At 37.8% G+C, this 27,414-nt stretch overlaps 1 protein-coding gene and 2 long non-coding RNA genes across 5 annotated transcripts; 2 read left to right on the top strand and 1 right to left on the bottom strand.

The window, feature by feature from the left end:
- On the top strand, positions 1-26,381 carry LOC129427830 (PAK4-inhibitor INKA2-like). 3 transcript variants are annotated; one of them, XM_055184593.2, is made up of 3 exons: positions 1-337; positions 4,381-4,452; positions 19,996-26,381. In XM_055184593.2, the coding sequence occupies exons 1-3, from the start codon at positions 266-268 to the stop codon at positions 21,004-21,006; spliced, it is 1,155 nt and encodes a 384-aa protein (XP_055040568.2). In that variant the 5' UTR covers positions 1-265; the 3' UTR covers positions 21,007-26,381. The 3 variants fall into 3 exon arrangements, with proteins under 3 accessions (XP_055040568.2, XP_055040569.2, XP_055040571.2); XM_055184594.2 differs by lacking the exon at positions 4,381-4,452 and having other exon boundaries at positions 8-337; XM_055184596.2 differs by lacking the exons at positions 1-337; positions 4,381-4,452 and adding an exon at positions 8,376-8,476.
- On the bottom strand, positions 12,813-14,448 carry LOC141369432 (uncharacterized). Its single transcript, XR_012373104.1, has 3 exons — positions 14,128-14,448; positions 13,492-13,979; positions 12,813-13,366 (listed from the first exon to the last, which is right to left on the bottom strand). It is a non-coding gene; the product is annotated as an uncharacterized lncRNA (long non-coding RNA).
- On the top strand, positions 14,673-17,086 carry LOC129418194 (uncharacterized). Its single transcript, XR_012373103.1, has 3 exons — positions 14,673-14,968; positions 15,798-15,889; positions 16,615-17,086. It is a non-coding gene; the product is annotated as an uncharacterized lncRNA (long non-coding RNA).
- Positions 26,382-27,414: the final 1,033 nt, after the last annotated feature.

Here is a 27,414-nt window from a genome sequence, read left to right as displayed (position 1 = left end):
AGACTGAACGCGCGCAGCAAAGACGCTGTCAGGATAGAGAATTTATAGCAATTTGAACGTTTGGTCAGATCACTTCTAAAAATCTGTTCTTAAGGTGGCGCTGTATCCTTTTATTTTGCCTCGCTCTCCTCTCAGATGAAGATCTTACAGTGAATTTTGGCGACGCTGGAGCTGAGCGCGCATCTGTAAAAATGAAAGCTTCAGAAGAAACACTAAAACCGATCGATTGAAAACTAATCGATTGATTCATTCATTCATTCATCGCATGAAGACAGCATACATGGATGGAGCTCGGAAAAACATGGACACATGTCTGAGGAGATTAAAACAAGAGCTGGTATGTACTGTAATATCAACATTATGATTCGTACAGCGCGCGTAATATAGGCTTTTGGTTACCGTTGATGGAGATTTTTGCTTTTGTTGTTTTTTTACACGTGAATCGCGTTATTAGATCAACATCTGAAGAATTTGGATATGTTATATTATATTCATAGTATACGTCAACATCCATTCCATAAATGTTTGAAATGTTATAAATACTGTGTTTTTCATGATTGTTTCTTTTAAGTTGAGTGTGCGTCTGTTTCACATGTTGTATAGCCTGCCATGAACGATTGATTTGTGCTATATGCAAAAGTCTTTTGCAAAAAGAAGGAAATATGATTTAACCCTTAAATGCATACCTTAAGTACCACGCAATTCTCTGGATCTTATTATTTATATTAAACTTAAGGCTTTGAAACTCAGGCCACACATGTGCAGTTCCTACAAGCTGACTGTCATCATGATCAGATTGTTGGTATGTGCAGGTGTGATATAAACAACTCATTTTACTTAAGATGTGTGAATTCCTGGCACTACTACAAAGACCTATTATGCATTTGTGAACTGCAAAAACAAGACAATTTTATTTTCAGGAATTTGTTTGCACGCTTGGCTTAAAGCTTTAATTTAGTATGCAGTTAGTCAAGAAACACATTTGACATGTTAAAGTAAGCTTGCTTTATTGCATGTCACAGCAAGAGTTTACTGCAGATATACATAATGAATGAAAAGTATTAAGAGGTAGCGGCTTTAGCCTCAGGCTCCCAGACACAGCTCTCAGCTGGGTAGCAGCTCAACACAAGGTATCCAGGGCTTCTGGAGAAGAGACCAAATTAGCCACACGTCTGTCAAATGGCCTGAGATCAGTGGACTGCGGATGAGCCGCCGTGCTTGCACAGAAAGGGGTTTATGAGCATCCCGTGCGCAGTCACATATGTAAATAAAAGAGAACACACAGCCCCCTGTTCAGTACAGACTGTCACTGTGGCTTTAGTTATGGAGTCCGTGCCAGAGACGCCACATGTCTGTTTGTCTGCCGTTTGGGCAAAGTGATGGTAGATGTTCCTTGAAAGCTAAAGGATGAGCTTTGCCTTGTACACTAAGCAATTGTTGGCCACAGTAAATTGTGTAGTTATAATGTTGTGAAAGCAACTTTTTACTAAAGGTTGCAATGTGTCATGACATTTTTAATTTGGTTACAATTGAAATTAAACCCTTACAAATAAATTCAATATAAATGTGCCCAAAATAATATATTACATATAATATTGTATTTAATAGGTGGCATGGTGACTCAGTGAATAGCACTGCTGCTTTGGTTAAAGGTCAGATTGGGTCTGGGTTCAGTGGAGATTTATTAGTGTGGGTTTACTCTGGGTACTCAGGATTCCTTCCACTGTCCAAATATATGCAGGCTAGGTGAACTGGAGATGTGAAATTGTTTGCAGATTGACTTGTGTGTAGATTAATCAGTTCTTTTATATTAAACATGATAATTAGAAATAGGTTGGGAATCTGGAAACAGGTTAAGGATTGTGTTTTGGGAGAAATGTATGTGTTCAAGCGTTAGACTACATTGTAAAAATGTTAAAGTTTTATGTGTTGCTTTGAAATTCAAAAAATTCAATAACCTGCTCTGTGCTGGCCTGTTAATTGAATAATGTCAGTCAGACACAAGTGTGGACTTTACTGAGAGTCAGAAGATTCACTATGTGTGTGTGTGTGGCATTGAGTCAGACACAAGTGTGAACTCTGACCCGATGTGGTTTTTCGGCCTTTTTAGGAACTGCTGAGTGTAGTGTGAATGAATGCTTTTAGTTGGATTTAGTTAAAACAGAGAATTTAAATAGTTATGATTGCCAAACATCATGCCAACTGTCTTTAAAGGGATAGTTCTCCCAGAAACCAAACTTTTGTCTTTATTTACTCACTCTCATGATGTTTGATCCCCCAATGTCTTTGTTTATTCTTTAGAACTCAAACGCAGATTTTTTTTAAGGGTTGTTTTGGGGTTTATGATTACTATGAGAGTGGATGGTGACCACATCTTAAAGCTTTAAAAGGACCCAAAAGTGTTGAACAAATAACTCCATTTGACTCATGACATATATTTTAATCATTCTGAAGAAATACAAATGGGTTTGGTTAAAAACAAACTAAAATATAATCCATTATTTGATCAAAGTTTTGACCTGTCTCTCTCTGTTGTATAGGCAGTTTTAGGATGTTTACTTAGAAATATTGTGTAACAACTGAAACAACAGAGATATCCACCACAACAAGAAAGTGAGTAAATGTCTTCATCATGACACTTCAAGACACAAGGTGAGTGGAGTTATTTATTTAAAACCTTTGGGTCATTTTGAAGCTAGAAGTGTTTTCTATGGAAGTGGGTGACGATCCACGTACATAGTATCCAGAAAACCCAAACCAACACTTCTGCATTTCTTGGGGATCAAATGACATGAGTGTGAGTAAATAATTATAAAATTTTCGCTTTCGTTCAATTTCAACCACTGTGCATATTGGCTGTTTTACAGTGGGTTCATACTCTGTGGTTTAATAACAGCATTAAAAAAATCCTTATGTTTTAATCCTAAAAGCAATAAGGTGCGGCTGTTTTACAGTATATTGTAAATATAATAATAGCGCAGGCGGTTCCCATGCCTTCATTATCTCATTGCTTTAGTTTGATGTCTCGTTGGGTCTCAAATTGAAAGGCATTTGAATCTTTTCCCATAAGACATGTAAGTGTTTTGCAAAAACTGAGGTGGAGGTTTAAAGAAACAGGGCTGTTTGTTTCAGTTCAAGCAGAAGAATAGAGCAGATTTCAGCTCATTCATTCTGTAAAGTCATTCTTCAGGCAGCCCTTCCTTCCCCTCAGCTAAAATTGGCCTTGGCCCTCGTGGCAGCTGCAGGGCTGAAGCGGGCGATCACAGCAATGATAGTGTCCCATGCATAAGTGTTTGCATGTTTTGCTGTCCAAACTCATATGAAAGCCATTTGTAAGCAACAGTTGTAGCTCGTGAATGGTTTTAGACAGATCAGTTGCTCTTTCTAATTTGGTTTGAAGCTTATCTGAGAGATTTGCATCCAAATTAACCTACAAATAGGGAACAGATAGAATAAAATGTAGGAAGCACTTTCACTAAAACAACGTCCTTCTTTTGTTATGGTTTAGATTTGCTATCATTTGCAGGTTTTTTTGCATCTTTGGCACAGATTTTGTAAAAAAGAAACATTTAATAGACTATTAATATTCACAAAGAAATAAGAGTAGGCAATACACTCAAATTAATTTAAAAGAAATGAGCATGAAAAATAACTGTGTGCAGGCTCTATGCAGAATGTGACAAGCGTTACTTTTACAAAAGTAAAAAAAAGTATATTATTTTATGTAACATCATTATACCTGTATATTATTCTACTCATGTAAAATCTGCGTCACATGTTTATAACTCTGTCTCCTGCATTTGATATCATCTAACTGGGTCAAAAGGAAACGACTTTATCTTATCTGTATGTAAATTGATTTAGTTTGAGGGGTTTAACAGTTTGTTGGTTATATGAAGCTTTGCATAAACAGTAGGTTTATATGCATCATCTATAAGTTTTTTTGAGTTATCAGTCATCCACAATGTAACTGATAACTTTAAATGTTATTAGCTGACTAACATTTATCATCAAACTAACCGTATGATTGATCAGATTCATTACAATTAATCACATAATAGCTGAGAAAAGAACCCAAATGAGGATAAGGTAAAAACATCATTGTGCAAGACCTATTGAATACAGCTTACAAAAACTAAATGGTTTTGGTATTCTTTTCAGTTTGTTGGACCATAACTAAAAAAAATATTAAATGTCACACAACATATCAATGACATATTATATAGTGCAAAACGCTTAAAATAGTACAGCAACCAAAAATATTGAACCTGAATAGTACAGCAGACATAAATGTACAAAGAACAAGTGCAAACTGATGAATAAATGTGCGAATGCTTGATTTTACAAAACCCATAATGAGACCCCTACATTTTCTTCCAGTCTGTTGAGTCCCATCCAGCTGTCGCTGAGTACAGCACCTGTGCCAAAGGGTCCCTTGGTGTATTCGTACAAGTAAGGGGTGTGATTAATTAAAATGTTCTATAATTTTATATGTTATTTCTTCAACAGTTAGGTATTCTACTTAAAGGGCACCTATTTTGCATGAGCTTTGAAAAAATCCATTTTTACAAGGTGTTCGGACATAAATGTGTGTTGGCAGTGTGTGAACACAACAAAGCAGTCTCATTTGACTTGCTGTTTTGATTCTCTTGTTAATGTGATGTCATACTTACAAAGACCCACCCACTTCCACTTACTGACAGGTTAATTTAACAAAAAATCAGCTTTTCTAAACATGTTTGTTAGCACATTGTAGCACTAATGCAGCTAACGATACTATTGTCTCAGACTGTATTCACAGGAATCGGATCTATTTTAATTGAAGCAGTAGCTCCTTTGCATTTAAAGGTACACACTTGAAAACAGCCCTTTTTTGCTCCTGCCCAAATAGGAGCATTTTGGTCATGCTATAACAATTAAAATGTGAAGTATTTTAAGCTGAAACTTAACAGACACATTCTAGGTACACCTGATTCTTAAAGAAATTGCATAATATTGGCCATATAACATTAAATTAACCGCCTTATTTTTGCTATTAAAATGGTCCAATGTATTTTCACGCTGAAATATCAGAAAAAGCTCTAACATATACATGTACAAAACACTGTCCATATAAACTCATCATTACTCCCGCTCGCGTTTGAATGACAGCAGAGAGACTCGCCCACCGTCTCACAGACCACCCCCTCAAAGTAATCAGGACATTAATATAGAGATAGGATAATGATAAACATTTTCAACATTTACAAAGCAGCGTTTGTATTATCTATTTACAAATTCTCTACCTTAATACTTGGCGCTTCTGTGACATAATGCCAAAGGTTTGGGGATATCAAGTTATGTTGCGCAAGTTACGTTGCCACGTAGGCCTACGTAATTTAACCTTATCAAAGAACGTAATAAAATATAAAAATATATATTCCCAAATATTGAATATATATGCTACAGGGAATTAGACGCAACATACCTGTTTTTAATTTTGTTTTTAATGACCCACCCGCAATAAAGTTACAATTTCTACACCCGCCCCAACCCGATAATCGTTACGAGGGTTACGAGATGACCCGCGGGTTACGAGACGACCCACGCGTCACTAGTGAACGGCCCTTAAGTAGAACCCATGACAAAATACAAAACCCTCAATGAGCTCTGAAAGAAAATTCTCAATTAGAGTAACTCGACTATGTGAAGGTCTCATGTCTGGACATCTGAACTTACCCACACATACACACATACCTAGAGACACACACACCGTATCCCTTTAACCACAGATCACATTACTACTACCGCACTACACAGCACTGCATTCATATTTAATGGGGCTACTAGGAAATAAATGCACTGGTCACGAGGTTTGATCATCTCTGCTGCCTCACTTCCTGTACCCAGAATACACTGCTTGAAAGGGCTTATTCTCAGCTATTAAACAGAGCTGTAAACCCCACAGTCTCTTATAAATGGACTTATTGGCCCAAGTCTTTTGCAAGCCTTGAGATTTGCAGGTGTTTGTGTCAAGTGCTGGTTGGGTGTGTGGTTTTTTAAGACCCGATGAAAGAGATTTTTATTTGCATTTATGCATATGCATGCGTGCCATAATGCGGGTTTTGTGTCATGTTTGCAAACACTTGCTGCTATTTAAACTGTGATGTGTAAGCAAACATTAATCAAGACACATAAACAGAGTCTTCACTATATATCATACATCTGAAAGACTTCATTCATTTTGAGGTGTCCACATAGCTTGTTCTTTCTCTTTTTTTTGCTACTATCAGTTACGAATCAATTCTGTTTTGGCAACAATATTATCAAACCGTCTACAATCCATGGATTCATATTCATTTATTTTTATATTGGTGTATGACTTCAGAAGCATGTTGTGCATGAGTAAATTAAACAATTCCATGCAAATGATATATGTTTTTACCAAATATTTTGATAAAATTTGATAAATAATTTTTTGATGTCACATCCATAATGCTAGAATTGCTTGATTTTCATTTCATGCATTTTCCTACCCACCGGCTAACATTTAAATCTCTGTTAGTGCGCTTTTGTAGGCCTATTTGGAGTTTAATGAAGTGTTCAGGCTATTAACGCTGTGAGTCTCATTTCTGAAAACATCACTGAAGAACATGAGCTGGAAACAGCAGACATTCAAAGGATGCAGGAATATGACCGTGGTTGAGGCCTGGCATTATGCCATTTTCTAACTCAGGGGTTTGCACCCCAAAAGATCATCTGGGTTGGAACTGCATTATTGTTATTATACGCCAATTATTGTTTGATTTCAAGGGAATGTTAGTGAGAAAATTGCACTAGCAATAAGTGATATGTGTTAGCAATATAAGCAATAATATAATTAGCTATATAAGCATCATGATAAGTATATTTTGAATATTAAGCATTATTGTAGGCCAAGAAATAATGTTATTTTAGGCCAGGTTTAAAGCTCAAGCTAGATTCTCAATTTTTATTTTACAATATACAGCACCGCAGGTTCGCAGGACCCCAGATCTAAGCAAATTATACAATTTTGACCCAATCTGTGAAACCCAGCCAAATGTATTTATTTGTGATTTACTGTTTTCTACATAAAATCATGTAAGGAACATTCTGTAGAAACATTATACCATATATGTTCTTAAATAGTGACTAAGTAAGATTATGTAAAAGATTGAAATCAATGAGTGAAGAGTTCGATTAAGAGACTTAACCTGGTATTCACTGACAGGGTCACATACTGTACAGTATGTCAATGGAAAAAATATGAAATTGTTACATGTAACTTTCTGACTGATGCACCCATTGGTTGTGATTCTGTTTTAATGTAGAAGAAAAAGATGGTTTGTTAGTAAATGCTTTATATAGAAACATTTCAGTTATCCAGTTGTTACTTTGATTGTTATGCACATAATTACATGTGAACACTAAAACTTTAGCAAACATCCCCAGTAGAAAATTAAAATATCAAAATCTAATATAATATATACAAATCTAAAGTAATGTTTATCACAAACCTCTTCATACAACAGAATATTGAATTATTAAAGAGCAATCATTGTAAAAGCCTGTTGGAAGTCTTGAGATAGAAGAGTGAGGCCGTTCATGTGTAAATGGTGCCCTTGAGATGGTGGTAAAAGGTGCCCCTGAGACTTTCAAAGCAAACTGTACTTTGTCTCGTTACTCAGCTCATAAAGATGCCCCTTTATCCCTGTACATGACTAAACTATACATGTAGCATTAGAGACATGTGGGATACGGACAACAAGATGTAATTAAAGGAACAGTTAATCCAAAAATAAAATTCTATCATTATTTACTCGTTGTCACATTGTTTCAGTTCAATATGTGGTTATTTTTCAGTGGAATACAAAACAACACATATTGTAGAATTTGCAACCATGTTTAGATTGAACAATTGTGGCTTGATCTGTCTCCCCCTGTTTGGTGTTATAGAGAGTTCTCACGATTGTCATGAGTGAACCACGCCATGCCACACAAAGTCATCAAATCATTTCCAAAGACTGAATATAGTACCTTGGTTTGTTAGTTAGTTTCCAGTACCCAGATTACCCCTAGATAATTTAATGTTGAGTATGTTACTGTATAATATCTAACATAACTGGAGTAAGAACAGTTAGCTCTCATATCTCATATGTGGCTTATTAAAGAACCCTATAATTATATCCAGTGTGAACTGTTGTGGTATACACATATGGCAGCGACCCTACCCTGCTGTTACAACTCTCACTTGTTCTTTGACACTCGATCATGCTTGAATAAAGCCCCCCCCCCTGTCAGGGATTAAAGTTTAGTCACGTCTGATTGTGTGCCAGGGCTTCAGTAGGTCTCTCATTGGCAGAGATTAAAATTTGGGGCAGTCATGTCCTTTAAAAGGTAAGAGGAGTGAGAGAGGAGAAGAGAGGGACTTGGGTTGCAAAGGACAGGGAAAGCCCTCTGTGAAAGCTGATGCCAGGTAAGATGATACTCTAGCTCTTAATCTTTGTGTGGTTATGAGGAGGCTTTGAGGACATATGATCTGAGAGATAAATACAGCTGTCTGTGCCTTAGTCATGATATAACTTGTGTGCATGGCAAATCGCTTGTTAACTATTGTAATGAAGTTTTGGTGGGTATGAAACAAAAATTATGAAAAAAATTCCCAAATAAGGTCTCCTAGACAAAAATTAGATTAGAATTGGAATAAATGAGGAGTTTGGATGCAAGACGTTCTGTGTTGTTTTGTAAATTAGTATTTTTATCTGGTTATTATGTTTAGGTTCAGTAATTTTACTTTGATGGCAATGAAAAAGTTTTAGGCAGTAACTCAAAACTACTGAAACTATTTTTTAAAACTTCTCTTAGCAAGTACTGTAGTTTAGCAAAACACGTCATTTGGTTTTAGTGAACTTTCACTCATTATGGCATCCAGTAGTCTGTGCCAGTTTCCAGTACATGTCTGGGCAGGACTCGGGTTTATTGTTCTGGGTATTGTTATACCAGAAGGGGAAACGGTCAGGTCACATGACTGGAGCTTTCGGTGTCATGTGGGAATGCGACAGGCCTGGTCCACAGCTGCCAAGAGTGCATTCCACCCTGAGACACAGTTCATATGGAGCCTTCAGCCTTCTAACTTTATTACAGCTTGACTGACAGACTGATAGAAGTCTAAATGATATAAGTATTGAAAGAAGACTTTATATAAGCTCTTTAGTTTATTGAATTAAGATTTTTTTTTGTTTCTGCAACTTTACGCAATGTTGTCTTAAACTTATCACCTTGTGGGTGTTGGGGGTCTTGCTCAAGGCCACAATGGTGAGGGCATTATAGCCTTACTCACTGTGAAGATTGAGAGAATAGCTTCCATATACCTGCCCTGAGCCCTAATGTAACTTCACTACATACATAACTATAGACATGTTAGGTTGTTTATAAAAACAGTATAGAGTCCAGGTCTGTAGCCAACCTATTGAAGGGGGGGGGGTCTTTTTTCAAAAAGTGGACCTTTTTGCAGATTTCTTTTTCTCCTCCTTTTGTATTTAATTATGAGGTTAACATACTTCATTTTGGTGACCTTTTATGCACTAATTTGTGCTGGATTAACTTGTCTGCTGGTATCTTAACGAGCACGCTTTTTGATGCACCTAAAATAATTTACTGCATTGTTGTGAAATTGCTTCCTCATGTACAACCTTTGTCGGTCTATACACAGTTCATATGTTTAAAGACCACACTAACAACAGACAGTGTTGGGGAAGCTTCTTTGAAACTGTAGTTATCTAAGCTACAAGCTACTTATCAGTAAAAGTAGTTAAACTACAGCCAAGCTACGAATCTGAAAAAGTAATTAGCTACACTACAAGTTACTATAAAAAGTAGCTACCCAGATAGCAATTTTGTTCGGCCCAGCTCCGGCCCACACAACCAGTTTTTCCTCGGCCCACATACAACGAAGAATGACGGCCCTACAGTGGCCCAGTTCTGAATTACAGACAAGGGCCACACATGGGCCACAACTGGCCCAGTTCCCTGCCAGATAATAGCCCATAATCGGCCCAAACCTGGGCCAGAACAGGTTCTAACATCGGAACCAGTTCTCAGCCATAGGTCAACCATATTAAAACCAGCATTTAACCAGAACTTCCAAAACTGAGCCATAACTCAGCCTAATCTTGCCCAAATTATATTAATCAGTAAATCACATGAAAAATTACTTTCAAATGTTTGCCTTTTTATAAATTAATAGCACACAAGTTCATAACACTATGACATTAAACTGCCAGCAATAAAAAATACTAGTTTGTTCAAATACATTATTGGCATGAATCTAACACCATCAACTTAAATTACAAAGGAATTTCATCCTTAGTAAACAAAGAAAGGTTTAGTACAAACGTCTCGGTTACGTATGTAACCCACGTTCCTTGAAGGAAGGGAACGGAGACGTCACGTCGTGACCGGCGAATTGGGAACTCGCTTAGAGAGAGTAACTACTAAAACGCCAATGAACTTGGCATTGAGGTATTTGCATAATGCCGGCGCCGCCCCGCCAGGTGCGTATTTAAGCCGCAGGTGCAAATATGGAAATTAGCTTCTTTTAGCTGAGAAAGCCGGAAAGTGCGACCGGCTGTCGTGACCGACGAATTGGGAATCCCTACCAAAACGCCACTGAGGGCTGACCTCTTCCAGTGTCTGCGTAAAGCCCTCCGGTTCCACTTAAGGAGAAGGAGAATTAGGTTTTTAGGCAGAAGGCCAGGCACTATATGTTCTTTTAACCCCACAGTAGTGCCAGCGACTGGGAAGCGCCCTATCTGAGCGGGATAGGAACGCAGCAAAGCCACCACCCTGTTAAGGGCTGATGGTGGACGAAAGTCAACCATAGTTGAGGAATAAAGACAGCCGTGGCTGTGTAAGCAAAGCAGTGCTCTGCTGAGGGAAACGTTGGCTAGTAGGATTAACCCCACGGAAAAATACTCACAAAGGAACCCGGTGGGATGCAATGTGGATGCCCGAGCCAAACACATAGGTTCGCGAGGATGCAGCTAGTGAGAGGCTGGCAGTGGATGCTCCGCAACATCAGGCTGCCAAGGCAGCGGAGGAAAGACAAATCAAACCATTACGCATTTTTGTCTTAATGGCCTTCCATACTGACACTTATTTTGGAGCACCAGTCGGAGGCTGCAAGCCGGCATGCGAGTCTGTTCTCTGTGCTTCCCCTGATGAGGAAAGAACACGAGAGGAGACAGGCTCGATACGAACACTGTAAAATCTTATGAACATATTCTCTTGGCCTGAGCTGTCGACACGACAGATCTCGTCACAGTTATATTTGTTGGTGCGTCCTAGAATGTGAATAAAGGCCAATCCTTGACGCACATGACTGGCCACAGATGTCACACACAAACTGGGTAGATGTTGTTCTAGGTTTTCTAGATGTTAAGGCTTTGTCCTTTCTGCGTCTTCGTTTGTCTACTGCAGTATCAATGCGGCTGCGCTCAAAGAAGTGTATGGCAGTTTGGCACTGTGCTCGCCATGATGCCCTGTCTGCAGCGATCTCCTCAAAGTCATTTGGGTCCATGTTGCAGCGTTTCAAATTGGCTTTGAGGCCATCCTTGTAGCGTTTTAATTGCCCTCCTTGAGTGCGAATGCCGCTCTGGAGTTGTCCATAGAATGCCTGTTTCGGCAGGCGTGAGTCTGCCATGCGCACAACATGTCCAGACCAGCGAAACTGCGCAGCAAGCAGGAAGGCCTCAATACCAGTGATGCCACAGGTCTGGAGAACCTCAGTATTTGAGATCTTGTCTTGCCATTTAACATGTGCAATACGACGGAGACAACGCATATGGAACTGATCAAGTTTGGCGATCTGGCGGCGATAAATAGTCCAGGACTCAGATCCATACAACAGCACTGTGAGGATGGCTGCCCTGTAAACTGCCACCTTTGTGTCCAGCCGGATGCCGTGCTCATCCCATACTCTCTTGGACAGTCGACCGAAGGCGAAACTAGCTCTTGCGATGCGGGCACTGATGTCGGAGTCCGCTGTCGTATCAGCTGCAAGAATACTCCCGAGGTAGCAGAATTTGTCAACGGCTGTCAGCACTGTTTCACCTGCGGTAATTACTGGTGGATTGGAATTTGACATGTTCACAGCTTGAAGCATGACTTCTGTCTTCTTTAGACTGATTGTCAGCCCAAACCTAGAGACAGGCTCGATACGAACACTGTAAAATCTTATGAACATATTAGGTGTCGTCCAACCAGTAGCTCTGCAGATGTCTGTTAGCGAGGAACCACGAGCGAGTGCCCAAGATGAGGCAACCCTTCTAGTAGAGTGAGCTCTCAATTTAAATGGACAAGGAACTCATACGGGACCAACAGATACCGGCAGTCTTGTAGAACACAGACGAAATTACCTCTTTAAAAAGACGCACCCCGCCGTGACACAAGACAATGGCTGTCTTTAAAAAGACACAAATTCCACTCGTGCTGCTCTTTTAAAGGAAAAACACTCTTAGCTGTGCTGAGTTGATGAAGCGTGCAGGGAGAGGCAACGCACACACTCAGACTCAAGTTCAAAGTTGAGGTGAAGATCCGCGAGCTTCCACTGCAAAGGCTGGAATCAACTACGAGCCAGCAGCGTCTTCCCAAGCAGGTAAGAGAGCTTCTCGATAGCAGTAGATCTGCCGGCTTTCGAAGCAAAAATAGCTAATTTCCACATTTGCACCTGCGGCATATATACGCACCTGGTGGGGCGTATATATGCCAATGCCTCAATGCCAAGTTCATTGCCGTTTTAGTAGTTACTCGAAGTAGATTGGTCTCTCTAAGCGAGTTCCTAATTCGTCGGTCACGACGTGACGTCGTAGTGACCAACTGAAAGGAACTGATAATTAAAAAAATAACTTTGTGACAGTTACATTTGTGTGTGAAACGTAGTTTGCCCAAATTACCAGCTATACACAAATACAGAAGTTTTCATTGAAATTAATGTATTAGCATGAATTGAAATTTAAATGAATTACCATGGGTAAATACAAGTTTAAACCAAACTGAACTTAAAAGTTAGTTAATTAGAAACTTCATGTGTATGTGAAACCAACTCTACAGCCAGCTTCACACAAAGATACAAGTTCCAGTTAAAGTATTAGCATGGATCTAACTTAGGTAATTTCAAATAAAATGACAAATTTAAACAATACAATTAATAAAAATGAAAAAGAAAAAAAAATCAAACACTAATAATAATCTATGTGTATGAGAAAGTGTTCCTATTCAGGATTGTCCTCAACAAGAAGTACTGCTTAACAGCCTCTCTTTTCTTCTCAGCTCCTCTTTCCATAGATGTAAACATTACAGCAGCCCACTGTTATATAAAAAAAACAGATGCAAATCAATAATTGTTATGAAGCAAAAGCCATATAATAAAGTAATTAAAAGCATAATGATATACTTAAAACAAACCGTTAGATAGAGAATTAGAAGAGTAACATTTTAGGATGAACTGCTTCTTGTTTTCATCCTCAAGTTGCTTTGGATGAAAATGTCTGTGCTGAATCTCTAAATAAAATGAAACATAGCTTAGACCTTAAAGACATACTTTTCATTTAGATACAAAGCAAATGAGCAAATGATATATGTTCTAAGCATGTACTTAAAATATATTATATTGGGAATATCCCCATTATTATTTACCAAGAAAATTAAGTCAAATCAATATAAATGAAAGAGGACGGAGTAAATATCAATTTGTGAGACAAACCATATACTGCACGACGTCTAAGGTCTTCACAATTGCGGTCATACTTTATCCACCTATGAGAAATTCAGCTTTGCAAATATAATTCTAAATATTTGTCAAGTGTTGATTTTGGAAGCAAACAAATTAACATTAAATTAAATGGTGGCCCTGGTGTACTGTCACTAACCTGAATGTCTCCTCCTCATGTCCTGTCAGCATCATTGTCCCACCTCTTTACCTGAAGCAAACACAGTAGATGATTAACAGAAAATTATTTCACAGTATTCCACATTCAAAATATTTGTATTTTTACCATTTTCCTTTGTATTCAACAATGCAATTCGGGTAACTAAATTATTATTAGGCTATTGTCAGTTCTTACTCACTTAATCAATGAAACCACTGTCCAGCCCTCTGTATTTACCAGCTTTCACTGAAATCACAGAGCAAACTTTTGATATATAAAAACACAAAGATGCAAACATGAGCCTCAACATTCAATTTACCTTAATGTGTCTATTGGAATATACACCCCATCATCTTTTGTCACACTCCAGAGTCTTCATGTCTTGATGAACACAGACCTGATACACTTTCACAAAAAAATAAAATTAAACATCACAGAAATACATTTTAAATATATATATCTATTAAATATATATTTGTTAAATAAATGTTCTAACATCAGGAAGACCAGATAACCAAGTTCGATTACTTCATTATAATATGATCACAGTAATTCTTAACCTTGTAGAAAACAGCTAATTTAATATCAATTTAAATGTCACGCGGACAATATATGGTATTACTTTTGTGTCAATGTTATTCAATAAAACATTCAGTATTTGAGAGCAAAACTATTAAATTGCTGCAAAAAAAAATCAATTTGCATTTAAAAAATGTTATCTTTAAATTATTTTAGTTACAAAATACAGTAATTGTTAACCAATTTTTTTGCAATATGAATTTTTCTTTGAGTAGTTTCAGCGCGTGTCCCTACATTTTGCTCTCTGCTACGCTGTTTTTGTTTGCGGATCAAAAATCTTTGCTTTTGAGTCAAAAAGTTTTGGATGCAAGTTACAAGCGTCTCAGTGGGCGGGATCAACCTAGTTGAATGAAAGACCCGTTTCTATTGGCCACTACTGTCACCATTTGGCCACGCCCACCACGGAAGTCTGCCACCGAGGAGAGCGATGCTGTGCTATGGAGAGCGGCATTGTTTGTAAGGTACGAAAGATTATTTAATGTCATAAACTCTGTGGAATGTGAATAAAAATGAATATCTTGTGTTTAACCATCCATATGTTTTAATCTCTCTTATCTAAATATGCAACGTTAGTTATTAGCATTAGCTTCCGGAGGCTATTGCGTCCAGAGTTTGCTTTATCCAGCGAACGTTAAGTCTTAAACAGATATTAATACCACGCTTTTATTAGTAAGTTAATCACTTACTGCATACGGACATAAAAACAAATATTCATATTACATATTATGTAATTGCACGACGATATTTTCCCCAAGTTATTTTTACATTGGAAGTTCTTAGTGTTGATACTGCTTAAATATTACTCAATACGTAAAGAATTAATCCTGTAATGGCACTTATGTAAATGTTTATGTATTCAAACAATATCCAGTTGAAGAAATTTGAATGTATGTTTATTCCCATAGCAGATGCTTTTATTCAAATCCATTTACAAATGAAAACATTTAAGGGTTGTTTCCTGGACAGGGATTATCTTAAACCAGGATTAGGCCTTAGTTTAATTAGGAAATATAACAAGGTTTAACAAACATGCCTTACTAAAAACGTTACTCGTGTGCATTTTGAGGCAAAACAAAGAGCACTGATGTATTTTAAGATATGTCAGCACAAGTTGTTTTCAGTTTTGACAGCTCTTACATTTATTTTAGTCTAGGAATAGTCTAATCCCTGTCCAGGAAACAGCCCCCAAAATGTTTTGTCCAAAGGCCCATGTAATGTTTAGTAAGACACTAAATATACAACACTTGTCTATCATTGTGTTCTCTCAGTTATTTTTTATTTATTTCTCAGATGATTCTTCACTAGAGGTTACATTGAAGTCAGGCAATGATAGGAAGGATGTTACATGAAGATACTTGGACTACTCATGGGACCAAAGAGCTGTAAGCAGAATAATTTGGAGTCCAGGTTTCAAATAGAAGGATGTTGGTCACCTCAGCAAATACAGTAAATGACTTTTATTAGACAGAAATCTTTCTTTTGAAACCCATATCTCACATCACAAAAGCAGCCTTCTTCCAGCAGAACATATCAACCGTCTCCGATGTGAAGAACCTTATTCATGCATTTATGACATCTAGATTAGATTACTGGGTGGTTGTCCTGCATCCTTAATTAATACGCTACAATTAGTGCAAAATCCCAGCTGCTAGAGTTCTGACAAGGTCACGCAAGTTCATAATACCCCAAATTTAGCATAGTTACCAGTTAAATTCTGTATCGATTACAAAATATTGCTACTCACTTATAAAGTCCCAAATGGTTTAGCTCCTACAGACAGAACTTCTAGTATGCTACAAACAATCATGCTTCATAATATCTCAAAACTTCAGACCTTTAGTAGTTCCTAGGATAGCAAAATCTACCAAAGCAGGGCAAGTTTTTTTCCACCTATGGAAACTGTGGAACAGCCTTACTGACACTGTTCAGACACTCTCTCCCAGTTTAAATCTAGCCTAAAGACACCTCTTCAGTGTGCATAAACATCATTTCATCCTGTAACTTTGCATTAAGTTAAAATAACTTTTTTTAAAATTATCCTTAACCTAAAAAGCTGTAAACAGCAGCTATGGTAATTTTCTCTATTTGCTTTTTTTTAAAACTTCAGATTACACCAGCTCCAGTCTGGATCCTGTCTCTATCAGATGACCCTACAAATAAGGAAAGTTGACATCGGCCATCACGAGGATTTCAAAACTGTTCAAAGCGCTATACAAATAAATGTGAACAAAATTGAATTGTTTGAAATCAACAGCAGAGATGAGGATGCCACACAATGCATCCTCTCCACAACAGATCTTGCATTACAAAGTGATATTGACATCTTTCTTAGCCTCTCTGATTACAATCCTCCCAATCATTCCTGCAACACAAGAAGCACACATTACTTTTATGTCACAAATCACAGTGCGTCATTAAAGTATGGTCTACCTGCTACTTTTAAAAGATCTTGGTATCAAAATTTCTTAAATACTGGATTTTATTAATTAATTTTGTTTAGTTACCAATATATTTATTTACATTTACACATTTTTTCATATTCATTCATTTTATCCTAAACTATTTTGCTTGTTGTTTCATTACTGCAGATAATTTATGTTGGGTGATGCATTGTCTTCATAAGTAGATATAGGTATATCAGTGGTCTCCTCTGGCTAAATATTTTTGATAATGTCATAAGACAAAGTAGCATTGTGTAATATTTTATATGTTGTTTAAAATATGTTACAAGACGAGTCAGACAGACCATTGACAGTGCAGCTAAGATTATTCAATGAACCATTTTTATTTTATTCTTTATCATTTTGTCCCCTGCCTGATGCTCTCATCTCTGTACCTTGTGGTTGAGTAAAAGCATTAACTCACCACAGAGTTTTCTATCTTTGAGCAATGGACAAAGTCATTTTCCTGACTAAAAGAGAGGTCTAGTAAAACTAAGAACTAGTGAACTGGACTTGCTTCTTGTATCGGTTTAATCAAAATTTTTTGGCATAGTCATATTTGGATCTATCAACGTCATTAAATGCCCACATGATCTTACTCTATTATATGTCATAGCTTCTATGCTAGAATTAATTGTATAAAATAATTGTATAATTTATCATTTCTGTTCAAAAAAAGAAATACTAATTTAGTAGTCAATTATGCAAAAATATTCAGCCTACAACAGCAAACTTGCACGATTGCGTCACATCATGAGTAAATTTTATGTCCGTATGCAGTAAGTGATTAACTTACTAATAAAAGCGTGGTATTAATATCTGTGTAAGACTTAGCGTTAGCTGGATAAAGCAAACTCTGGACGCAATAGCCTCCGGAAGCTAATGCTAATAACTAACGTTGCATATTTAGATAAAAGAGATTAAAACATATGGAAAACATATGGAACACAAGATATTCATTTTTATACACATTCCACAGAGTTTATGACATTAAATGATCTTTCGTACCTTACAAACAATATGCCGCTCTCCATAGCACAGAATCGCTCTCCTCGTTCTACAGGCAGACTTCCGTGGTGGGCGTGGCCAAATGGTGACAGTAGTGGCCAATAGAAACAGGTCTTTCATTCAACTAGGTTGATCCCGCCCACTGAGAAGCTTGTAACTTGCATCCAAAACTTTTTGACTCAAAGCAAAGATTTTTGATCCGCAAACAAAAACAGCGTAGCAGAGAGCAAAATGTAGGGACACGCGATGAAACTACTCAAAGAAAAATTCATATTGCAAAAAATTTGGTTAACAATTACTGTATTTTGTAACTAGAATAATTTTAAGATAACATTTTTTAAATGCGAATTAAATTTTTTTACAACAATTTAATAGTTTTGCTCTCAAATACTGTATGTTTGATTTAATAATATTGACACAGAAGTAAAGCCATAACAATATAGCACATTACATTACACATAAATCACGTAAACGTTTGGACCCCTTTATACGTTTGTTAGACATTTAAACAAAAACATTTTTATGATTGAAAAAGTTTAAATATTTTAGTTCAGGTACTTACTGGTTATATCCATCCTGCTGCCTTTGAAATCTGTGTCCGTTATGATTGATTGACGCGGTGTTACTGCTGCTCCTGGTGGTAACCCTGCCTATTGGTTATTTTGATTGGCCGCCACTCGGCTTCCGTTAACAGGAAAGCTTGTCTTCTGTTATGTGATTGGCCAGTGGCACTCGCCTTTTTTGAGATGATTGGCCATCTCAATCATTTTTGATACAATGAAAATCGTGCAAAAGCAAGTTTAAATCGTATCGTTCCATGGTGCTTCTCAAAGCAACGTTATCAAAACTTTTAAATTCAGAAAAAAATCTGGAAGTTCAGGGTCATTTGAACAAAATAATCTTGACCCATGATCTGAAGGCATGTTTATGTGATTAAAATGTAGACAAACATTATTGTCCAAATATATTAGCTTCTTTTAATACAAAACTAACATTTTATTAAATAAAGGTTAAATTAACATTAAGATGTTAATTTATGCTGAAAATCCTTCAATTCTTATAATTATTTATTATTAATCACAGTATTTCAAATGTGCCTTACAATCACTAGACTTATTTGGGCCGCAATCACTACACTGATCGGGGCCACATTTCTCCCACCTACAACTGGCTCAAATGTTATCTGCCATCATGGATCCAGTGCCATCATTGCCACACCTGGCCCATACTTGGCTGACATGTTGCATGCCGTTGCCGGCAGCACGCCAGCAGTGCCATCATGAGGCCACATTCGGGCAGAGTCCGTCTGCTATCTGGGTAGCTGTTTAAGAAAAGGATTTGGGGTTTAAAACTACATAATGTAATACAATTATGAGTACAGTATTCTATATTTATCTCAAACTGATAGTCTTTGAAATTGATAATGTATAGTCATAAAAAAGAAAACAATAGAGATCATAATTTTTTTAATGACTTAAAAACACTTTTATTTCTGCTCTTTATAATAATAATTATGGATCGTTATTCATAATTATTATAAATGAACTAGGTAACTAAATAATGTGGTTTGATAAATGCACTACGTATATAAGTTATATACATATTTTCTGTTTGACTGACGATGCTAAAGCAGTGGGCCAAACACAACATGGTCTTATAGGTTTGTAACAAAACATTGGCAGGACAGATTAGATTCTGGAATAATGGGAGACATGGATTCATCACTGTACTTAAAATAGAAATAGACATTAGATAAAGAAGCAACAAAACACGAGATTCATTTAAACAAGCACATCCACTCAGACGTTACTTATATGTGCTTGAAGTTTTCAAAGCAGTCTGACAAATGATTTGCTGTTAGTTTTTCCAGAAAATCCAGAAAATTCTAGGTTAATTTAAACCAATAGTTGAGTTTGTCAATATTTACCCCAACCATGCGTTGAAATAAGTATGACGACAAGTAGCTCTGCCTTTGACTACTGCTCCTGGTCCTATAACGGTAACTTAAGGCCATCTGTTATTTTCTTTTGTGCCGACAGCTCTCTATGAAGGAGGCCGGTGATGGACTACATGATCAGATGAACTGCATGATGGGAGCTCTGCAAGAATTGAAACTCCTTCAGGTTCAAACTGCCCTTGAGCAACTAAAGATCTCAGGAAATACTGGATGTATGACTCAACCGGCTGTTGAAGGTTCTAGCACCAGTCCCGACCCAGACAACGAGAAACCTCAGTCTATCAGGACCTTTGTTACAGAAGATCAGCACCCCAACCGCAACAGTTTGGGAACATCACCCTCATTGTCCAGTCTAGAGAGCGAGAGTGTACTTCTGCCCAGACCAATCTCAGGTTACACAGCCCCACAAGTGGAATACTGTGGGCCAAAATTGGGCCACCTTCCTGTACAACACCACAGCAACCAGCAGCATTTGTCTGAACCAGAACAACAGGAGGTGGACCTGCCTGGGATCTTGTACAGCCTGTCTCGAGAGGGACCGTCACTTGACAGCGATTGCATCGAGGACACCATGGATGACTCTAGTGACTGGACATCTTCACTCATGAGTCAAAGTCGCAATCGTCAGCCTCTTGTGCTTGGAGAAAACGTCTTTGCTGACTTAGTTGGCAACTGGTTGGACCTTCCTGAACTGGAAAAAGACCTCAATAGACCTGACTCTCCAGCACATCCACTCAGACTCAGTCGCTCTCAGGAGCTCTGCAAAAGATTCTCATTGACCACCAACATCTTCAAGAAGTTCCTGCGTAGTGTGCGACCTGATCGTGATAAACTGCTGAAGGAGAAGCCAGGCTGGATGCCACCAGATCGCAACCCAGAGGCTGAACTCTTTAAGAGACCTAAGAAGGCAGGAAAGTCTAGAGGTGGATTTTATTTACCATTCTGGGCAGGAGGGCAAATGGGAATGGGACAGTCATGCCCTACACCGACAAAAAAAAGGGATCCGTTTCTTGAACTGAACATTGACAGTAAAACAGCTCCTGTAGACAAAGTTCATCCCTTATTTGACTATAATACAGCTGTTTGGGTTTAACATTGAGTCTTACACAAGAGATTATGTATATAATATCACAACTAATTATATTTCTTATCAATTCTGACCATGACAATCATTAAGAACTTTCAGGGTATGTAAACAGGTGTTCCTTTTGAAATATAGATTACAGCTGCACTTAAAATAGGCCAGTAATTGTTTGAAAACCCAGTGCAGGCTCCACAGCTACTGCATACTGTACATTTGTTTCATCACTAGAATGCCATATGTGTCTTAAAGTCAGTTTCCATCCGTTTGCTAATTCCCTTTTGTGCTGTCACTTCTGACGTTGTTAAGATTTCCAATCATTCAGGTCGATGTGCATGATTACTGGTTTCTCTGTAACACTGTGTGACGTCAGCTTCACAAACAAATCTTACCTTATATTTAAGCACATAAGTTTCTGCTGCCAGACTGTTGTACTTTCAGGGACTTAAAGCTGCAGTCCGTAACCTTTGCCTTGCTATCGCCATCTCTGTTTGAAACATAAATTGCAGTTATTTGCAAAATGTTCACATCGAAACTTTGCACAAATGAATCTGATCACAGCATTAAAGCGGATCTGTCATTATACATAGACATAGTATATAATAAAAGTTATATATCCGATAAAACGTCACAAAGTAAAAGATTGTTTTGACTAAATGAAGATGTAAAAGTTTTAGTATAAATCATGTTGGTGATGTCTTACTTGTTGGTGATGTCTGGATAAAGTAATCTCTGCTCCATTATTTAACCCCTTCAGATGTTAAAAAAGTCCTGCTAATATTAACTCTTGGTTTAACACGACCTCTGTCGCAACTTTAAGCAGTTTGAGTTTGATTCCATAGATGTAAGGACGCCATCTAGGTGACAAGTTTAAAATCTAAGCAACTGTTGACAAGCTACAAAGTCTTCACCATCTGCAGCAGCAGACACAGGTAATATAGTAGCCGGGTCCACTTCTTAATGTTTCCAGACATGATGAATCACGAAAATAAAATATTTTTTATGCAAAATTAAGCCCGACCAAGCATATTGTAAATTGGTAACATAAGGAGACTGTGATTTTTATGTATTTGCTCAACATTTCAATTCAATTCAATTTTATTTATATAGCGCTTTTCACAATAGTTAATTGTTTCAAAGCAGCTTTACATTAATAGAAGCAGTAAAAGCACAGAAAAACGACAGATAGCACAACATAATACACAATAGCATAAGCAGTCAAATTTGCTGCGGCTATGACTCAACATTATAAGCGAGCGTATTACTAATGTAACGTCTAGAAGAGGAAGCTAAGTTAAGCCAAGAAGGCTGCCTTCCCGGGGTAAATAACCCCCTAGGAGAAAAAAACCCCGGGCTGTTTAGCCGAGGAAATAAAAAAAAGTCCTAGGAGGGAAAACCCCTTGGGAGAAATATATGTATATACACACATATAAACGGATAAGGAGATTAAGCGGAGATTAAGGGGGTTCTGCCGGTGATCGTTGGTCAGGCATCAGCTGGGCATCACGTTGAAGGACAACCAGTAGATCAGAGGTGTGCCGACTTTCACATCTACCGGAACTGGGTCTGTTTGTCCCATTGTCCTCGGGATCGAGGACGAGACAGGGAGAGAAAAACAAAATCATATTAGCGTAGGGGCCGTTCACATGTAATGCAAGTGTCACACAGTGATGTGGTTTAATCAGCTTAGTTTCAGACAGACTAACTATTGCGGCATAATTATATTATCCACAGTTGAGGGTTTTGCAAATTGGGGGCCCACTGCGACGGTATATATGGTAACTAAGGGTCACCTTTCCGATCTTTAAGAGAAAATGAAACCTGTCGACCCGTTTGACTAAGGCCTGTGACCCCACTGTCGTCGTTAATGCAGGTTCAGTGGCAAACGAGTCTATATTGCATACTATTTACAAGACCATGAGAAAACGCCAACATCGCAACCTGACCATACGTGTCAACCCATTTGACTAAGGCTGGAGGCCCCAATGTCGTCGTTAATGCAGGTTCAGTGGCAAACGGGTCTGTATGGCATACTATTCACAAGACACATGAAAGCGCCAAAATCGCAACCCGACCATACGTGCCAACCCGTTTGACTAAGGCTGGAGGCCCCACTGTCGTCGTTAATGCAGGTTCAGTGGCAAATGGGTCTGTATGGCATACTATTCACAAGACACACGAAAGCACCAAAATCGCAACCCGACCATACGTGCCAACCTGTTTGACTAAGGCCGGAAGCCCCACTGTCGTCGTTAATGCAGGTTCAGTGGCAAACGGGTCTGTATGGCATACTATTCGCAAGACAAAGAAAGTGTCAAAATCGCAACCCGACCATACATGCCAACCCGTTTGACTAAGGCCGGAAGCCCCACTGTCATCGTTAATGCAGGTTCAGTGGCAAACGGGTCTGTATGGCATCTGATTTTTGTTTATTTTGTAACTGAGAAAAGTTACAGACTGCCGCTTAAATAACTTCATTAATCTACTCACTGCACACAAATATCAGGTATTTTTTATATAACAATACTTTTTATAATGTTACATTATGCATGTGCACAGGTCGCTGGTTAAAATTGCTGCAACCCTCATTATTCTATAAAGGAAAGACTTTACCTTAGAGCAGGGGTTTTTCAAGAGGCCCCCAGAAAATTTTTGCTGAAAAAAACACAAAGCAAAAAGAGTTAAAGTTTACTGTGTAGCCAATTATTTAAGTCTTTATAATATCACAATTACTGTTTATCTAACAGTTTCAATGTTTCGTTTTAACATGGATATATATTTGGGAAAGGGGGCCCTCGGAAACAGTTCATCATAATGGGGGGTCCCTGCCACCATAAAGTTTTAAAACCCCTGCCCAGGAAATGTTGAACACTGGAACATTGGCCATTATATTGAAAAGTCAAAGCTTCTGTAAAAGAAGCTACAGTGATTGGTGTTCAGCCATTAAACTCAACGACTGACTTTACATGCATAGGCCTGTGTGATGGCAAACCATACATATTGTCATTACCAATGTCCAGATCAGAGTAGTGATGGGATTATAAAGCATCTCAGATGATTATAACACTTAGATGTATGCGTTGCTGAGGATAATCCCTCACACACACGAGAGTAGTGTCAAGAACTCGGACTGATGATCCCAAGAGCAGACGATGGGGGGTTTAAACAAAGGCTAAATCCAAAACCGCATACTACCGTACTATATAGTAGGCAAAAAGCAGTAGGCGAACGAAAAGTATGTCCGAAACCTCAGTAGGCCTATACGTAAAAGGGTAAGCGAGAATTAGCGGGATTTTGGACTATTTCTCGCGAGATTCAGAGGCACGTGTACTTAAGTATTGTCCGAAACCACCTACTTACTTAAAATGTAGTAGGGGAAACAGCACGTGAACAGAGTAGTACGTAGTAGTTGATATTAAATTACAATCTGCTTGTTTTACTTATTTTTATCCACTACAAAATTATGTAATATATCTGTAACACTGACAGAGACAGTAGTAGAGTTGTCAAGTTAACTGATGCAATCAGGTGTTAGTGCACCTGTCCCTCATACACACGCATACGTTTTCATGTCTGTATAGGTTTGTTCGAGTTTATGCACCGCTGTAAGAACCAACAGGTGAATGACATCAAGAACCGTTAGAGTGATTTCAGAAATCACACGGAGAAGTCTGATTTCGAGTTGCTCTCGTGGTATTGTGATGTCATCCTCCTGTCGGTTCTTGTGTGTTTTTTTTATTGCTTTAAACAACAAAATGATACAGTACACAACTTTAGAGCCAGGGGAGCAAATAAAACATACACACACAAAAAATAAATAAAAAATAAAATAAAATACAAGACCATTAGTCAAAGATTTTAAAGACAGTACATAAATGAACTTTTCTATTATGTCGGTTCTTGTGGTTCCGTATGAACTGGAACCTGTACTACGTCATACAGTATGTCGCATGATAACGTCAACATGGCGAATGCTGTCCATACTTAACGCGAACGTACGTACTGTCTTAGCGCACGTTAAGTAGGTACCCAGTGAAATTCAGTACCTACACAGTAAGTATGCGATTTCGGATTCAGCCAATGACACTTTAATAACAGAAGAAACAAAAAGGCCCATGTGGGGGCAAACAACATCAAACAGGGCAACACAACAAGACCAAAACAGTAAAACTACTTGACACAATTTATAACATTAGACTAAACCACACAACAGCACTAACATGATGGTACAAAATGATACTGCACAGGGCTAAAGAAACAATGACATTAAATAAGAAAACCAAACAAGAAAACCAAACAAGATAACGAGGAGGGAACAGGTGATGGGAATAAACAATAATTAACAATAAGCAGGAGAACGAGGGGGCAGGGACAAGAGACAAGACACCGGAGGCACATGACTCAATACACAAAGCCATGAACCTCCACATAGAACTGCCAGAATCCTGCCATCATGACTTAGACAAATACAAAACATAACTCAAAAGCAGGACCCTGACAAGTAGATTAAGATTTCATGTAGATGATATGATGGGAAACCTCTGACATTCAATGAATCAAACCAGACACTGACCTATTGATCTCTATTTAAAAATACAGCTGTCTCTAGTGAAAGTTACAGCATAATTCAACAGGGTCAGTTACACTGGCAGCAATAATCTTACAATATTTGTGTGTGCATGGAGAAATGGTTTGGTCTGAAACTATCCATTATGAAAAATGCAAAACTGTAAAGTACTTTTTAAATTTTATTATCATCCATGTTCATAGTTATTAACACATTTAACTTTTTACAGTGTTTTTTTATATTCAGTAGACAATTCTTTTAGAAGAATTGTGCAGTTGTCATCAGTAGTAAAAAACCTTGATTTTTATGTACATTTACATTATCAAGCACAAACAGCAATACTCAGAGCTCAGCACACGATAGTTATCATACTGTCAGAGGCGACAGCTACACAAATGTCATACAAATCTATTCAAAGAGTGTTTTTGTATTTTGCCAAAAGTTTTATATTGATGAAATGTAATTTTGCAGAGCCTCTTTAAGAGAGCACCATATGTTTTGTAAAGAATTAATAATGTAGTTTTCTTAATGTATTCTTTAGTTGCTTGGATTAACGTACTTTGCCATGAAGGTTAGCTGTGTAGCCACTTGTCTTTCTTATGAAAGGATTTGTTTTCAGGCGTTGTCTTTTTTGTTTTCAGGCATTGTCAAATAGTGCTTTGTTACATAGCTAGATCATTACAAAGCATGTTAAGCAAGAAATAATTAAATTGCACTGATATTAAACATTTTAGGGGCCGTTTTTGTCACAGTATTATCACCAGCTGTTTTGATAATGTTATAATTCAAAGAGAGTCTTTAATAAATGCCATAAATGTGATTGTTTCCTCAGGGTTTCACAATCCTTTTGTCATGCTACTGTATGAGCTTTCTCATAATGGTTGATATAATGTGTCTATAATATTATTGTATATATACAGTAGAAGAATGATATAGAACAGGCAAAAACCCAGTTTCATTTATGAGAGCTCCTAATATGTGTGACAAACCCATGGTAACACCAGTGTACGTATATAAGATGCACATCAATGCACATAGCGTGAACTTTTGCACCATGCATTGCATAAAAATCAGAGACAAATGGAAGTCCATGTGCTCCACTAAAACATTTATGATAATTTGACTGTCTGTCTGCTCTACAGTGAGTAATCCAGGTGCATGGCTGTATGGGAACCGAGAAGTTATGGCCGAAGTGTATGAGAGTCTCAGCTGTTGACTTTCTATCCACCCCATTTCTCTTGTTTCTTCCCTTGGGAGTGTAAAGCAGGGGGATGATGGGTTTGGAGGGAAGGGGGGATTGGATATTAGCTCACTGCTGGTCATGGCCCTATCCAGTGTTTCCTCCCCCATCTCGTCTGTTAAATCTGGCAGCTGTCATTCTCTCACTGGAACTAGGACACAATGCCGTCCCATGTTTGTGTGCTTAGTCACATGTATAACCAACATGTATAACCCTGTAATCAACCTTTGTGTGATGAAAGGATCCTTTACTTATTTACCCTTGTATTTTCCTACATATTTTCCCTTTTACTGTCAAAAAAATTTGTGGTTTAATTTTTTGTTGAATGTCAAATGAAGTAGCTGATCCAGGTCAGATTGAGATTGAGCTTTTTTCTGTGTTTTAAGCCCTGTGCCCGTTTGAATGAAAGTCCTTAAGCTAAGAAATCCCTTCAATGTAAGGTTAAGGGTACCCTCAATAAAAAAAAATTGGTTGCAAGAAAAAACCTTAAGTGTTCACTTAGGGAACCATAATGCTGTCAATATATTTACCCTTAAATGCTAAAGTATTACCTTAAGTTCTGATATGCGTTGCTACAAAGTCCTTAAGTCCCATTTTTCCTTAAAAACTTAAG

The sequence above is a fragment of the Misgurnus anguillicaudatus genome, chromosome 14, assembly GCF_027580225.2.
Source record: "Misgurnus anguillicaudatus chromosome 14, ASM2758022v2, whole genome shotgun sequence".
NCBI lineage: Eukaryota > Metazoa > Chordata > Actinopteri > Cypriniformes > Cobitidae > Misgurnus > Misgurnus anguillicaudatus.
This window is presented reverse-complemented; position numbering and strand designations above follow the sequence as displayed.